The following is a 16,565-nucleotide window of genomic DNA, read 5'->3' as shown; positions in this document are numbered from 1 at the left end:
CTGCACAGCTAGAGCATCCTAGCTCGAATGCTAGCGAGCTGATTGGCTGTGCTGTAGCAACTGCACAAACCTATGGCGAGTCAGTAGAGGCAAGCGGACCAATCGGAGCGCCTGGCACCTTGCCAGCCTCGAGCGCAGCAAAATAGGCATGAAAATAAGCGTGGCTGAGGAGTATAAATTCAGAGAAAACTCGTCATATGACAGGTTTAAATCGACTGAAGCGAAGCACAGTACGCAGTACTCGTTCCCTTATAGGGAACCGAGGTTACGCAAGTAACCAATAGCGCTTTTCCACTTCATGGTACGGCTCGGCTCGGTACGGTTCGACTCAGTACGGCATGGTTCGGTTCGCTTTAGCTCGGTTGCTTTTCCACTGCAGTTAGTACCGCTTCAAAGTGGGTGGGACTGATCGTTATAGTTGCCGTCTCTACTGCCGTGGCATCATTGTAAACACAAATTTTTTGTTCCGTGTTGCCCTATCCAGCTTTCGCTGGATCGGATCCGGTCCTCGACAACCAATGAGAGGTCTCTTTTTTACTTATTTTTTCAATGGACAATAAAAACAGGTGCTACAGCGTTGGCTGTTGTCCACTGGCTATTTAAATATAGCGGGTTTTTCGTGTAGCAAATACAATGACGCTGGTAGTGACGATTCTGTCTGACCAATCAGTGATCTGCAGTGTTTTCACATCACATTTTAGTATCGGTACGGTACGCTTGGAACCTCAACAGAGGCGGTACCATTTAAAGCGAGCCGAAGCGAGCCGTACCGTACCGTACCATGCAGTGGAAATGCGGCATAAGTGACCCGTACCGAACCGAGCCGTACTGTACCGTGCAGTGGAAAAGCGACAAAGCGTGCCGTACCGAACCGAGCCGTACCATGCAGTGGAAAAGCGCCACAAGTATGTTCCCTCACGAGAACGATTCTCTCGTACTGCGTTGCAAACGCTATGCGAACCCATTTTAAAACGCAGTGCTATTTGACAGTGACTACTCTGAAGGTGTCCGGGGAGACCCGAGACTAATAACAGAGTAGTCTAAATCATAATGGACCAGAATGTCGGGCCCTTAGAATGATATTCACCACATAAAAGGGTATGAAGGCCACCGCGGGAGGGGACCTGGTTCATACATAGGTCTGGGTTAGACTACCCAGAGACTTAAATAGAGAGAACTCGTGTCTTCAAGGCGGGAACCTCTAGATTATAGAATCTTGCAAATGAGGGCGGAGCGAAATAGCCGGCAGCCACACAAATGTCTTCGATCAGGACTCCATTGGACCAAGCCCAGGAGGAAGCCATGCCTCTTGTGGAGTGAGCTCTAACACCTATGGAGCACGAGAGACCCAGAGAGATGTAGGCTAGGGAGATGGCATCCACTATCCATCTTGGCAGAGTTAGTTTCGTGACCGGTAGCCCTTTGGTGCACCCCCTGAGACAGATAAAGAGCTGTTCAGACTGTCTGAAAGAGGCAGAATGCTCCAGATAGATTCTCAGGGCTCTGACAGTGCAGAGAGTGAGAGCATTGCTATCTTCACCTGATATGGGAAGAGCTGATAGGGAAATAACCTGGGCTCTGAACGGAGTTGAGAGCACCTTTGGTGCATATCCGTGTCTTGGTTAAAGGACGACTTGAGTCATTGGGCACAAACTCAAGAAAGGAAGTGCTCGTGGAGAGTGCTTACAAGTCCCCAACTCTTTTAACTGACGCTAGTGCTAACAGCAGAGCGGTTTTAAGAGAGAGGGATCTTAGATCAGCCAACTGAAGTGGCTCGAAGGGAGGTCCCTTAAGAGCTCGTAGAACCAGGGAAAGGTCCCAGGCCGGCACCGAAGGTGGTCGAGGCAGGTTAAGTCTCCTGGCCCCTTTAAGGAAGCGAACGATGAGGTCACTTTTACCCAAGGAAGAGCCAGCGACCGACAAGTGAAAAGCTGCAATAGCTGCCACATACACTGAGCGTGGATTGGGAGCGCCCCGCACCCAACAGCTCTTGGAGAAATGCAAGCACCATTGGTACTTCACAACTATGCGGGTCGAAGTTCCGAGCTAGACACCAGCTGGAGAACACTGACCATTTGTGGTGGTAGAGGCGCCTAGTGGACGGAGCTCAAGCCTCCAATATGGTATTCAGGACACCTACTGAGAGGTCCTAGGGTACCCGTTGAGGGGCCTTGCATGAAGGGCCCACAAGTCGGGATGGGGGTGCCAGATCGTCCTGTTTACCTGCGTGAGGAGGTCGCTCCTCAGCGGGATCGGCCACAGAGCTGTCGTGGACAGCTGCATCAACTCTGGGAACCAAATCTGTGTTCACCAGAGGGGGTCTACAAAAAGGACTGCGCACTCTGTGTTCCTGATCTGTTCGATGACCTGAGGGAGCATCGAGACCTTAGGGAACGCATAAAGGGGAGGCTGGGCCACTCGTGAAAAGAAGGTAGGGCAATGAGAGTTGTCTTCTGAGGTGAAGAGGTCTACCTCTGCCTTGCCGAAGTCTTTCCATAACAAAAGAACCGTCTGGGGGTGGAGAGACCATTCCTCTGGGGGGGAGGTTGCCCCGAGATAATTTGTCTGCCCTCATGTTCATCGTGCCCGGCACGTGAGCTGCCCTGAGTGACTGCAAGTTGGTGTGAGCCCATAGCAGAAGCTGTTTGGCTATTGTGAACAGGTTGCGAGAACTGAGACCGTCCTGGCGATTTATGTAGGTTACCACCGCCATGATGTCCTTACGGACCAAGACGTGGTGTCCCGCCAGATATGGGAGAAAGGATTTCTGGGCTAGAAAAACTGCTCTCATTTCGAGGCAGTTGATGTGTAGGTGTTTCTCCAAGCTCGACCAGAGGCCAGAGGCAGGCCTGCCCTCGTACAGGGCTCCCCAACCGAGGTTGGAAGTGTCTGTTGAGATAACCCTGCTCTCTGAAACCAGACCCATGTTCACACTCTGCTGGTATCCTTCCAGGGGGCCAGAGCTCTGGTACAGCGCTGGTTTACCCTGATATTTACCCTTTGAAACGTTCTGAGGTGTACACGGGAGCCCACTTTGAACGACGCGGCAAGCCGCTGAATTGACAAGAGTCCGGCCCGGCGTGGGCCATGCTCTCTTGTGAACAGAGTCGAGAACTGTTCCCAGGAATGTGATCTGTTGGCTGGGGGACAGCACACTCTCGGCAAAGTTCACCCTGAGCCCAAAGCTTTTGAGATGGCCAAGGAGCCAGGCTCTTTGAGAATGGGACTCCGCCTCTGTCAGTATGAGGCAGTCGTCGAGGTAGTTCAGAACACGCTTTGCCTGCTGTTTTCAGGGGGGAGAGAGCCGCATTCACGCACTTTGTGAATTTACGAGGCACTAGAGCCAGGCCAAATGGTAGGACTGTATATTGATATGTCTGCCCCTCAAAGGCTAATCTCAAGAATGGCCTGTGATGGGGGTTCACTTGGATGTGAAAGTAAGCATCTTTTAGATCTACTGAGAAAAACCAGTCTCTTGGCCGGATCTGCACCAGGATGTGTCTGGTCGTAAGCATCCTGAATGGCCGTACCATTAGGGCACGAGAAAGTAACGCCTGTAGAAGCCCGACTTGCTTTGTGATGCGGGAACTCTCTCAATAGCCCCTTTTGCCAGCAGATTCCCAAACTTAGGAGCGGAGGACATGAGCCATAGTGCTCCCTACCGAAGTGTAAGTTATAGCGCGAAAGCGCGGAGGTCTGCGGGGGAATTGAAGCGAGTAACCGTTCATTATGATATTCATCACCCAATCTGACACTTCAGGACTGGCCTGCCAAGTCAGGGCCCGATAAGCCAGTGGCTGGATCATATCTAAAGGCGAAGTGCCCAGACTAGGGGGCTCGACCTGACAGTGGTTTGTGTGAGAAAATTTGCTCGATTTGTGTTTTGTGTGGGTTGCTGTTAAAACAGCGTTTGGGTGCAGGGGTGCCTGACATATGATGGGCCCATGTTCTGCATTTAACACTACTCCAACCACCTGAACTTAAAGGGGGCTGTGAGAGACACTGGAGCGATCTTCGGAGGGTGGTCCGGCCGCAGCGTGACATGAACCCCTCTTTCCCCCGGCTAGGACGGCTTCTTAGGCTCATGGTCCAGTGTGAGCTTTGGAAGAGGACCTTGACGCTTGGGGAGCGGGTAGTGCTTTGCTGGCTTGTAGCATGGGCCAGTTTCAGCCGCTGGCTGCGGCGTACTCTTGGGGGCGCCGTGAAGCCGAACTGGAGCGCTTTGGTAGGAAGTGCTTCATTGCACTAGAAGCCTTCTGAGCCTCGGTGAAGTGCTCTGCAAAGCCGCTGACGGAAGGGCCGAAGAGACCTGTCGTGGAGACCGGTGAGTCAAGGAAGGCGGTCCTGTCCACATCCCTGATTTCAGTTAAATTCAGCCATAAGTGGCGCTCCAGAACAACAAGGCTGGCCATGTTGCGGCCAATTTCCTGGTCAGTGGTTTTTGTGGCCTGCAGTGCAAGGTCAGTAGCGCTGCAAAGGTCCTTGAAGGCGTCTGGATCGGGAACCCACTCGTCCATAGCGTGGAGGAGTTTGGCTTGGAACACCTGGAGGATCGCCATGGTGTACTGCAGAGGCAGCTTGACCAGCAGCGGCATGGGCACGACCGGCCATAGTGGAAGTAGTTCTGCACGGCTTAAACAGGTGCGTCACTTTTGTTCTCCAACTGCCTGCAGTGGGAGGGCACAAATGAGCGGCGACCGCTTCCTTGTGTGGCGGGAGCTTCACATAGCCCTTCTCTTCAGCGCCGTCAACAGATGAGAGCATGGTAGAAGCATAAGAGCAGGCGCGGCATGCGGGGAGGGACCCAGTGTGCAGGCGCTCAAATCACCATGTGCGTGGATCCTCTGCTCGCGCCGCTTCTTCCTACGGGGCTCGATGGGCGCCAGCGACGGAAGATGGGCAGGTCCGCTCTCTGAAGTAGCGAGAGCGCGCCTGGAACAAAGCGCAGAGACGGGCATGCTGTCGCATGAAAGGCAGCCGCCTTTAGTGAGCACTGCCTTGACGTGCTCAGGACCGAGGCAGACAGCACACTGGGTGTGTCGGTCTGCCACATGAAGGGGAATCCTGCAGGATTCGCAGACCGGGAGCGGCATTTGAAACAAGGCGCTCTGCTCTTTTAGATAGAAAGCTTGTACAGGATATCTCGTCGGATGCCACAGGCAAACGATCAGCTTGGGCGAGGAAAGCCGGGCGCTGAAGCTGTTCCGCTGAAGGGCTGCTCGACGGCAAAAAGGCTCCTTATCCGGAGAGATCAGCGAAATGAGGTGAGAAACAGAGCTCGAGCTGAAGGAGATTAAATCTGTCATATGGCGAATTTTCTCTGAATTTATGCTCTTCAGCCACGCCTATTTTGGCACGCTCGAGGCTGGCAAGGTGCCAGGCGCTCCGATTGGACTGCTCACCTCTGGCGACTCCCCATAGGTTCGTGCAGTTGCTGCAGCACAGCCAATCAGCTCGATAGCACTCGAGCTATGATGCAATCTTGCTGTGCAGCTACAAAGCGTTTTAAAATAAAGGCTTCAATAATTCTTGAGAAAGGAGTTTCCCATAGTGTTTGCAACGTAGTACAAGAGAACCATTCTTGTAAGGGAACTCAGACACACAAAATATTATCTTATTTCCATAAGAGTGCTAAATTTGATCATTCAGTTAATATTAGTCATTTTTAAAAAACAAGGAGTTGAAGTTGTAATGGTAAAACCTCCAAACATTTGGTATCTCTGAAAAGCCCTGAATATGCTCTTTACAGGACTGTGACATGAATGATCTCAGAGAAATTCGCCTCTACAGAGGATAAAGTCTATGCCTGGGTCTCAGGAGGAAATGTGAGTTTTCATCTTAATGTTCCTCATCAGTCATTAAAGAGAATGAAGGAAAACACCAACCTATTTGTTCCTCTGTATCTTCATCTTTTATTCTGCAGGGTTCTTCCTTAATCTCCATCTTTACAATAGTATGTCAGTAGTTTCTCCTGGAGTAATTCCTCCTGCTTGCTTCTCCTGTGGGAAGATGGGAATATTTCCCAGCATTTAAACTCTAATTGGTTATAAACTGTTTGATTTATGTTTTTTTTTTTTTTTTACAACACACCACAAAACAGCTATGCAGCATAATTCAAAACATAACAATAAATAATAAAATCTGAACATTGGCTCTCAAGTCTTTATTCGGCTTTGTTCTCATGGTTTCTAAGTAGAATTCATAAAAATATTGAATACAGGCCGTGCAGAATTATTAGGCACGTTGATTTTCTGATAATATTTTATTCCCAGGAACTTTTTGCCAATTCCAAACCATATTAATCTTAATAACTACTATTCATTTTGTATTTAATCATTTATAAGTGATATATAATTGTTCATGAAGGCTGGAAATGAAAAAATGTCTTATTTTCAGGTGTGCAGAATTATTAGGCAAGTTTTCTATTATAGATAAAATAAGCCAAAAAAGAGATTTAACAAAGTTAAATCCCCATGAGAAGAATGCAATACTAATTCAATACTAGAGATTGCAGTTAAAGCATTACCATTGGACAGTGAAATGCTCATTGGGTCAGCAGGGTCAGACAAAAACAGGTGGAGAAGAAAAAACACATGTTACCTGCAAAAGAATGAAGAATTAAGTTGAAGAATTAAGTGTGAAACCATCGGGAACCCTTTAGTCTTCAGCGCCACCATTTTCCAGAACTGCAACCTACCTGGAGTCTCCAGAAGAGCAAGGTGTCAGGGTCTCAGAGACTTGGGTTAGACAAAGAATCCTAAAAAATGACTCCCTCTTAATAAGAGTCACAAGCTGAAGAGTAGTAAAATACATGAAGACTCTTTTTTTATAGGCTTTATAGACAGACAGATTGAGAGTGACTCTTGAAGGACCAGCACCACATCCTCTTCTACCACTGTTTGAAGAATTCATCTTCCAGAATACGTTTTATGAGTTTATTTTTAGTCCATCTCCTACCCTGAAGTCCATTTTGCAGAGATGGACTAAAAATTAACTCCCAAAACATATTAAAACGTATTCTGGAAGACGAATTCTTAAAACAGTGGTAGAAGAGGATGTGGTGCTGGTCCTTCAAGAGTCACTCTCAATCTGTCTGTCTATAAAGCCTATAAAAAAGTGTATTTTACTACTCTTCAGCTTGTGACTCTTATTAAGAGGGAGTCATTTTTTAGGATTCTTTGCCTAACCCAAGTCTCTGAGACCCTGACACCTTGCTCTTCTGGAGACTCCAGGTAGGTTGCAGTTCTGGAAAATGGTGGCGCTGAAGACTAATATAAAGGGTTCCTGATGGTTTCACACTTAATTCTTTTGCAGTTAACATGTGTTTTTTCTTCTCCACCTGTTTTTGTCTGACCCTGCTGACCCAATGAGCATTTCACTGTCCAATGGTCATGCCTTAACTGCAATCTCTAGTATTGCATTAGTATTGCATTCTTCTCATGGGGATTTAATAATTTTTGACTTTTCAGTCTTTGTCAAATCTCTTTTTTGGCTTATTTTATCTGTTAAAGAAAACTTGCCTAATAATTCTGCACACCTGAAAATAAGACATTTTTCATTTCCAGCCTTCATGAACAATTATATATCACTTATACATGATTAAATACAAAATTAATAGTAATTATTAAGATGAATATGGTTTGGAATTGGCAAAATGTTCCTGGAAATAAAATATGATCAGAAAATCAACGTGCCTAATAATTCTGCACACACTGTAGAGTATCATAACTCTAATAGGAGCACACTGTAACGTTAACGCAGTGTTATAACATTTTCCAGCTGCACAACTGAAACTTAAGTTAAACCCGGCGAGATCCGCATTCAAGAAATCTAATTTGTTAAATAACAGATTAGAGATTAAAATATTAACAGATTTGTCTAATTTTAAATAAACACAAAAGACAGAGATGAAAAATTAACTTGGAAGAAATTTACTTTTGCTATGGTTAAATAAATGTTCAGTGATATCTATGTAACAAAGATTTTTACATTTTGGCGCATTTTCTTCTCTACACAGTGACAGTGTTGATATGGCAACTAAAAAACAGTTTATTTGCTAGCATGTGTTTTACCCCGCGATAGTTCCCTACATCCCCACCCCTACATTAAAAACTGTTTAAAAATTTGTGTAAAAATTTTTTCACTACATAAAATGAAAACAACTCATAATCTTCACAAATTGTAATGTTAAAAACAGTCAGTAAGTTAACGAGTTTACGTTTCACGAGCGTATGAACAACATGTTGATGTTGAACATCAGTCGGTTCATTTCGATTCATTTCTGAGTGATTCACTAAATGAACATACTCGTTTAAATTTAGATTTCTCCATTTAAATGATCAAATGAATGTACTCACAGTCTGAAAAATAGCAGATTTGGAGCAGAATGACCCGCTGTGCCACTTCTCTTGTTTATGTTCCCTTCCCTCGCTCACTCATAGACAGTATATAACTAATTTTAAATAAACACAAAAGACAGAGATGAACAATTAACTTGGAAGAATTTTTTTCTCAGTGTTGACATGGCAGCTAGTAAATTATACACAAAGTTTCTTCATGCTAGCATGTGTTTTTACAACTAACGTTAGCCCTGCGATAGTTCCTTACATCCCCACCCCTACATTAAAAACTGTTTACCAGGTTTAATTTGTTCACTACATAAAATGAAAACACAACTCATAATCTTCACAAATTGTAATGTAAAAAACAGTCAGTAACGAATTTACGTTTCACGAGCGAATGAACAACATCAGTCGGTTCATTTCTGAGTGATTCACTAAATGAATAGACGTTTGGATTTAGATTTCTCCTAATAAATGATCAAATGAATGTACTCACAGTCTGATAAACAACAGATTTAGAGCAGAATGAACCGCTGTGTTTCACTTCTCATGTTTATGTTCCCTTCCCTCGCTCACTTCTCTTCTTCTCCTAGACTCGGATGTGTCATTGCTTCGGTTGCTCGAGTGCCTCTACTGGCGGAGACCATTTTAAACTATATATCCTTCATAGATTCGTTACATTACAAGACAACCATTATAAGATATTTTACCTTGTTTGCGATCATGTAAACACTATTTATCCCCAAATATGTTTGATTTGCGATAAAGATTCAAACTTCAAATATCTGCAAAGGAGTTTGCAATTACCTTTTGGACATTTAATGGCATATCCAAGATATACAATCTTACTACCTCGACGTGACAGACAGTCTCATATATTTTCATTCATCCATTCCTGACCAGTGGCGTAGGCAGAAATTGTATTTTGGACGGACCAGTGAAAAAGTGAGTGGGCCTATAGTTTTTCCTAGAAAAAAAATGACTTTAATAATTAAACCAGAGAGTAGAACAAAGAATAGACAAACTGCAAAAACAGTTACACCTTTATTTTGCAATATTCGGCAAAGGCAATAACAAAACACTGTCTAATCATCATGTTCAACCAACAGAGCTCAATAAAGGCTGGACAAACCAGCATAGACAATAACCTGTGCAAAGAAAGTTCACCCGAAAATAAAGTAGGCAAAAAGTAAAAGAATTTCAAGTAATGAAAACTATCAGCAGAGCACGGTTTGAAATAAATAACAACACTCCCTAATTTCTGTTAAATCAACCATTTACAATGCAATGAGCCTGGTGGAAATTAAGCTTTTGTGCCAAAAAAAAGCGACTAATTTAAACTAAACAATGTAGGCTAGCCTAAGGCATATAGAGCTATACACAACACACCATTAACTTAAGGCGAGACACTACAGGTGAAAGATAGGGTATTAAAATAATAGATATTACCAGAAAACTTCCTCAGTTGATTACTTACACAAGTATATATAAAAAATGTATTATAAGTTTTTGAAATTTTTATGTTTAATTATGCAAATTAAGCATTATCTCATTAAACATGCACGATTGTGCATAGGCCTGTATTTTAGATAGATAGATCTGAACATATGATAAAGCCAGGTGCAAAATTCTTTTTTCATTTTGTTTACACACAAGATGGAAAAAAAATTCAGGGGGATTTCAGGATATATGCTTTTAATACCTAGGAAAACAAAATATACTGTCTATAGCCTTAAAAAAATTGATTTTCGCCATATTGTTTTGATTAAAATGTCACATAAATCAGGTCAGGAATGATTTATTAACAAATCCCTCTGAAAATATCTTCAGAATACTGCTAAGTGTATAACTGGAAAGTTTGATGTACACAGGTGCTACATAGGCTGAGATGTTTCTACTGGAGAATGACAAAAAAAAAATCATTTTGAGAAAACGGCATTTAAAGATTTGTAATGTAAAAAAATCATACTTTTTTAGTAGAAACAACTATTTACAGACACAATATCTTATCAAATCATCAGCAATACAATAATACAAACCACCTAAAACACATAAAAACTTATAACACAGCATTTATGGCCTTCAACTGAACAGAACCCCAGTCCAAAACACACATCAAATGTCAGAGCACGTCACGTGATGAATCTGAACGAATCACGTTGTCAGAAATTGACATCAGCCAATGAGATTTCGCTTTTAGAGTTAAATGCCCCATTGTACTTACACGATTGGTTGCTGATTAAAGGAAATTACCATATTTGGATCCGACAGCATTGTACAGGAGAGAGCGAGCTTTCCAGCGGTAGCCTATATGTGATGACAGCGATCGTGGAGCAGCGTATTGATTTAGAACGCCAACTTTTGTTGAATTTAGGAGAAATCTACAGACACAAATAGACAAAATGTAGTAAAATAAAGACCTAAATGTGTATTTTGGACTTTTTTTTTTTCACCAAAAGTCTGAAATAAGGCATTGAAGACAAATAGCCCAAAATCTCAAAATAGGGCTTGGGCGTCGTGACGTCATACTTGGCGTGTCGGCCATGTTGATGGCCTCGCGAATGTAAACATACAGCAAGTCGAACGAGGAGAAGCAGAGTTGGGAGAAAGAAAAAAGATGTTAAAATCCCGTAAAGGATGTGGAGTTTACCGGGATACGTTAAATAGGGAAACCAGGGACCAGTATGTGGACAAATTTTCCTGTAAAATATCCCGTATTTTAATACGTTACTCTCATAACATTAATGTTAGCCCTTCCATCGGACCTGTCAGTCTCTGTACTCAGGGTTTTTCCTGCATAGACAATTATGAGGCGGCCGCCTCCGTCAAATTTCGTGCCGCCTCCGCCTCTCGACAAAACTCGGACAGACAGTCACGTGCTCATACACTTTTTCCACTGTGACGGTTCTGTTGCGGTTCCCGCTTGTGTCCATAGTGCTGCACGGATCATAATCCGCGGGCCAAGTAATAACAACATTCCATTCAATCAAAGGTGGAAGACAGATAAATCATTATAATGTGTTGAGTGTAATAAAGACACGGAACTCCCATCATGGTAACTTACCTAATGTACGGACGGTAACAGCGCTGTTGAGGTTCGCGCTGTTATTTATAACATATTAATTATAATATATTAGTTATATAGGCTACACACGACCAGAGTTCCGTTTTCCTGAATGCCATCACGATTGAAACCGAGATATTGATTTCATAACAGTTAAACAAATAGTTCAAATTAAAGAGCAACTTGCAGGTTAAATTTATAACTGAATTAATACTTGATATTGTCTGAAGAGGTTTTTTAAAAACACATATGTAGAAATTACTAATGAAATCTAATTGGTTGTAGAGATTTTGATGAAAATGTGCTAGGCTCTGGAATACGCCTTTCCCCCTATATCAACACGTCATATGACGTATGCCGAGGTAAATATGAGCTCGCGTTCAGCCAGCGCTCTCATTGTGGGTGTAGTAGTTAGAGCAGTAGTGAGCGACAGAGAAAGTTTTAGATCGAGTTTTAGAGAAGCCATAATGGTAAATGATTGTGTTTGTGCTGGTTGCACAAAATCCAGCCTGTCAGGACATCGTGTCCATCATTTTCCTTCTAGGAAAAACAAGGCTTTTCGTTCTTGGGTGCGTTTTGTTCAGGTGAAGAGAGCTGACTTCACTGCCGCGTCTGTCACCGCACACTCGGTCGTTTGTGGCGCACATTTCACTCCGGAGAATTATGCACACATCTTCGGGTTCTCCCGCCGGATGTAGGCGCGAGCACAACATCAACTGGCAAACGCAATGTAAGCGGAACGAAACTGAGCTACTCGTTATTGTGTTTGTGTGGACTGTTTATCAGTTTGGACCAGTGCAGCGCGAGCCTGATCAAGCAACACTGTAGCCTAACTGCGAGATCCAGTAAATAAAGCATTTGAATTCGCCACTGAAGTAATAACATCGCTGCGAGATCTAGTGAGAAATATTCACATTTCTCCGTTATTAACGGATCGAACAGCGCTGACGTGGAAATCAGGAATAAACATTGTGCAATGAATGAACGAACTATCCAGTGTCCACAGATCAGCAACATTCACCATGGCTTTACTGTAGTAACACTAACTGCAACCATGGAAGTTTGGCATTTTCCACTAAGGCCCAGTATGCATCCCTGCAACACTGACTTTCCTCAGCTGTAAACATTGCCTCGCATTTCCCACACAAGCACCTATGGAACAAAAAATGTTAGCAGGAATAAATATCTCTCTGTCTCTCGATGAGAAACCGCTAAGTTATATCACGTAACGTTAGTCTGGGCGGATATTAATGAGCATGACAAACGCCTGATCAAAGCTTAGTTTCTGTTATTGTAAGTTCCAATATGTTCTGTCTAACATTAATCCTGGCCTGTCCCTGCTCTCTTGGCAGCCTAGCAGGCTCATAATTGTATGGCTGTGGTCCGTCAACAATTTCCTCAGCGTCCGAAATGTCATTGCAATCCATTTTTCTCTGTTGTTTGAATCGACCGCTCTCCCTCGTGCTACGTCACGACTCCAAATAAAATTTTCTCACAAAAACGACTCCAGAAGCCACTGTAGCGTATTTATAAAATTTTTTTTAAGAAAATCTAGTTCCTACATTATTTTTCTATACATTGACTTGTTGGGTCTTCTAACCTGCAAGTTGCTCTTTAAGTTACTTACATTTTTAGACGCAATGACTGTTTTTGTTCTGTTTCAGCAGCGAAAATAGTTCCAAACAATAGAAACATAGAGCATCTCACAGCAACACGCATCTATGATTCATTACTGAATGATTCAGCGTTTTGAACTAATCACTCGAGTCAAAGATTCAATTACCCATTATTAAACCCAAGCGGGAAGGAAGTCGACCGGAAGTTGAAGTCGACCGGGTGCCGCCATCTTGTAGCAGAACTTCACTTGCGTTAGCAATCCCATTGACTTCCATTCATTTTGGCGTCACTTTGACAGTGAATAACTTTACATCTGAGGCGTTTGAAGACTCCATTTGTCCATTTTTTATTTCTAAAGAAACACGACAATGTATAAAATGCTCCATTACCTTGTAGCTTATGTTATGGCCCCGTAGAAGCAGTTTTTGTAAAAGTAGGCTAACGATTGCGTCATAACCACGCGACTCTCTGTCGCACACTAGAGAGATTACCGTATGGACGGGAGGAGAAGCTCGCGGGCAATCGGGGAGACGTGGAGGCAAAATGACAATATAATTAATCAGAATACTTAGCAAAAGTTTCTCCTGCTCCAAGCTCATGGACAGCTCCTAATCACACTCTCCGTCTCTGCAAGATTCGGAAGGGAATGATTCAGATTTCTCTTGGCACAGCTACTAGAAGACAGACGGGTTGCTCACGTGGTCCGTGTAACGCTTTGCTCGGTTTGAGTCTGCGCGTCAGGAAAGGAAGTGCTAAGAAATCGCTGAAAACGGGCTTCACTTGTCTCAATTGAGTTCCAATGGGGTCGCTGTGTCCATTTCTTTTACTGTCTATGATTAAACCGCCTCATTCTGAATAAATCAGCCGTTTGAACGAATCGTTTAAATGAATGACTCAATGACTCGCTCATTAAGACGGCCGCCTGCCGCCTCCTACTGGCGGTTTAGTTTCATAAAGTAGCATTCTTTTCAACATTCCTTAAAAAATATTTAAAACAATCTCATAATCTCATTTAATACAGTTATAATTTTTCAATGTAAATTATTTAATTTGATTGGTAACAGCCTAGTGTCTTATTATTTTAATTGAATGTATTGATAAAATGTAAGCATTTGAAATGAAATTTAGAGCATACATTAAATAAAATTAGGGGAAAATGCTCTTTATAAAAGGTACAAAAATTATTCCGATAAGAGTGTTTTCAAAAATGAAACATTGACAATTTAAGTTTAAAGGGAGTAAAGCCTCTGTTTAGGCTATAAAGGAAATGTAATTTTGCCAAAAGAACTTTTAATTTAAATAAATGTTAATTTTAAATCAGCCTACTTCAGTGTGATATGTTACCATATTATCATGCTTAATTGAATAATTGTAATGTGATGATCAGATGCAGATATCTAAATCAAAGAATATGGGTGGTTGGCAGGTGGATTATTATTCATTTTTAACAACAGATTCGAGTGACTCAAAGTGCACCAGATTAAGGAATTTATCTTTAAAATGTACAAAATTTTCTCCCGGGGGGGCATGCCCCCGGACCCCCCTAGTGTTACGATTTTACCGCCTCATTTTGAGCCAGGAAAAACCCTCGTACTGTTGTTACCCCCTTGCCCTTCCAGAAAAACAGATGTTTTCAAAGCATCGTTTTGCTTACTTGAAGGCAACCTTAGCGTGATATTGGCCTTTTTTTAGATAACAGCGTGGTTGTTGTGAGAGCACGATTTCACGCCAATCTGCAAGCAAAGTCACGTTAGACCTAGCTTCACAACTCGCATAGTTAATGCTGCAGTTTTGCAGAGTGATAGCAACAGAAAGATGAATGTTGAAATTGTAATTTTTCAGGATATTTTATAGGTAAATACTAAAACGGGAAGACAGCGGGAAAAGAGCTCAAATACGTGATAAACCCGGAAAAAACGGGAGGGTTGACAGCTACTAACTACACTTTTTTTTGCCGATTTTGTCCACATACTGGTCCCTTGCTTCCCTATATCCCCGTAAATTCCACATCCTTTTCGGGATTTTAACATCTTTTTTCTTTCTCCCAACTCTGCTTCTCCCCGTTGACTTGCTGTATGTTTACATTTGCGAGGCCATCAACATGGCCACCACGCCAAGTATGACGTCACGACGCCCAAGCCCTATTGACCAGTGAAAAAAAAAAAAACGATGTTTTTGCCTGCCGTGTCTCGCCTTAAATCACTTAACGGGCAAAAAATTGGGAAATTAGTTAAACAACAGGCCTACCTTTTGTTGTTTTCATTCTACAAAACAAGACGCAAGTGTCTGGGTTTAGTGTTGAAAACAGAAATGATCTCATCATAGTCCAAAGAGTCACAGAGGTCTTTTTCAAAGAACTTTTTGGCTAAAAAGCAGATAGCAAAGTTAAGCCTGGTTCACACGACAGGATAATTAGGCCGATTTTAGCCCCGATTCACCCCTTCCGACAATCTTAAGGATGCTCCGATTATCGTAAAATAATCTGATCAGATATTCCTGCATTGTGTGGTGTGTTAAGACTGCTCTCGTCTGCTCGGAAGGACTTCGGGACCGCTCCGATCTCAAATCGGGGATATCCAACATGTTGGATTGTTTTGGCCCGATTTCTCCTCGTGTGTGGTGTCCCCCGCGACAAACGAGCACGCAGCCTGTGGACTGTGGCCTGTAGAATTTTTCTTTCATCCATTGGCTGCTCTATACTATAGTATTTTATCACGCTATCATTCATTCAAGTGCTAAGAAACAATTCAAGCGTAATAAAACGCAAAAAATAACTTAAATCTGTACTGGCGGCGCGCTGACTGTAAATCTCCTCTCTGTGTGATACACACACACACACACAGAACTCATGCGCACAGAATGCCGCTTCAGACAGCGTGCTGCCGCATTGAGTTCTCTTTCACGCTTGAACGGACAAAAACAAACAAAAGTATGCCAAAATGTTCACTTTGTCGAGTATCCTCGTAAGCACAGTATTAAATTACGTTTGATCTCAAGGGATTTTGCGAGATTTACCGTCTGACCTGTGAATGCTCGGGAGTCAAATCGGTTTGTGTGTGATGTGTTGAATTTTGCAGTGTGGCTGCGCACCACACACTGTACGACCAAAACTGTTAGACCCGTGATTTTTTTTAATCGCCATGTGTGGGGTCTCTCAGGTTTGGAAAATCGGCCGACAATTTTAAAATCGTCCCGTGTGAACCAGGCTTTAGCTAGCTAAAGGCCACCAGAGCCCGCCGCCCAGAGAGTCTTCCTGTCGGAACCCCTAGCAACCAATTACGTTCCGGAGGGAGGCTTTCTACAACTTGCTTCAACAGTTCCATTTTATTCGGAAAACAAATTAAACACACACACCAGTCAACAATAAATCAGGTTTATATTAATATATTTTCTTAAATACATTTGAATAATAAAAATAAACTAAAAATGTATTTTGATCAAACTTGCCTGGGTGGGCCAGTGAGTATTGTGGGCGGGCCAGTGCCGCCCTGGTCCATATTACCATAGACAGTATAAGAAATGGACACAGCGACCCCATAGAT

The 16,565-nt window shown here is 43.0% G+C and overlaps 1 protein-coding gene across 10 annotated transcripts in view; it reads right to left on the bottom strand.

Annotated features, from left to right (window-relative positions):
• The window catches only part of LOC308705758 (uncharacterized protein), an 80,460-nt gene that overhangs the window by 53,736 nt on the left and 10,159 nt on the right, over positions 1-16,565 (bottom strand). For 2 of the 10 annotated variants that reach the window (XM_081390936.1, XM_081390934.1), the window contains exon 3: positions 5,886-5,999. In XM_081390936.1, the coding sequence (XP_081247062.1) occupies positions 5,886-5,943 (58 nt within the window). In that variant the 5' untranslated portion in view covers positions 5,944-5,999. Of the gene's footprint in view, positions 1-5,885; positions 6,000-8,357; positions 8,453-8,838; positions 8,965-16,565 lie in introns of those variants that run through there. The other 8 variants (XM_081390942.1, XM_081390940.1, XM_081390932.1 and 5 more) reach the window with 8 other exon arrangements.

Source organism: Scardinius erythrophthalmus, assembly GCF_964197995.2.
Source record: "Scardinius erythrophthalmus genome assembly, chromosome: 17".
Taxonomy (NCBI): domain Eukaryota; kingdom Metazoa; phylum Chordata; class Actinopteri; order Cypriniformes; family Leuciscidae; genus Scardinius; species Scardinius erythrophthalmus.
Note: the sequence above shows the minus strand (reverse complement) of the source record. Positions and strands in the feature narration are given on the sequence as shown.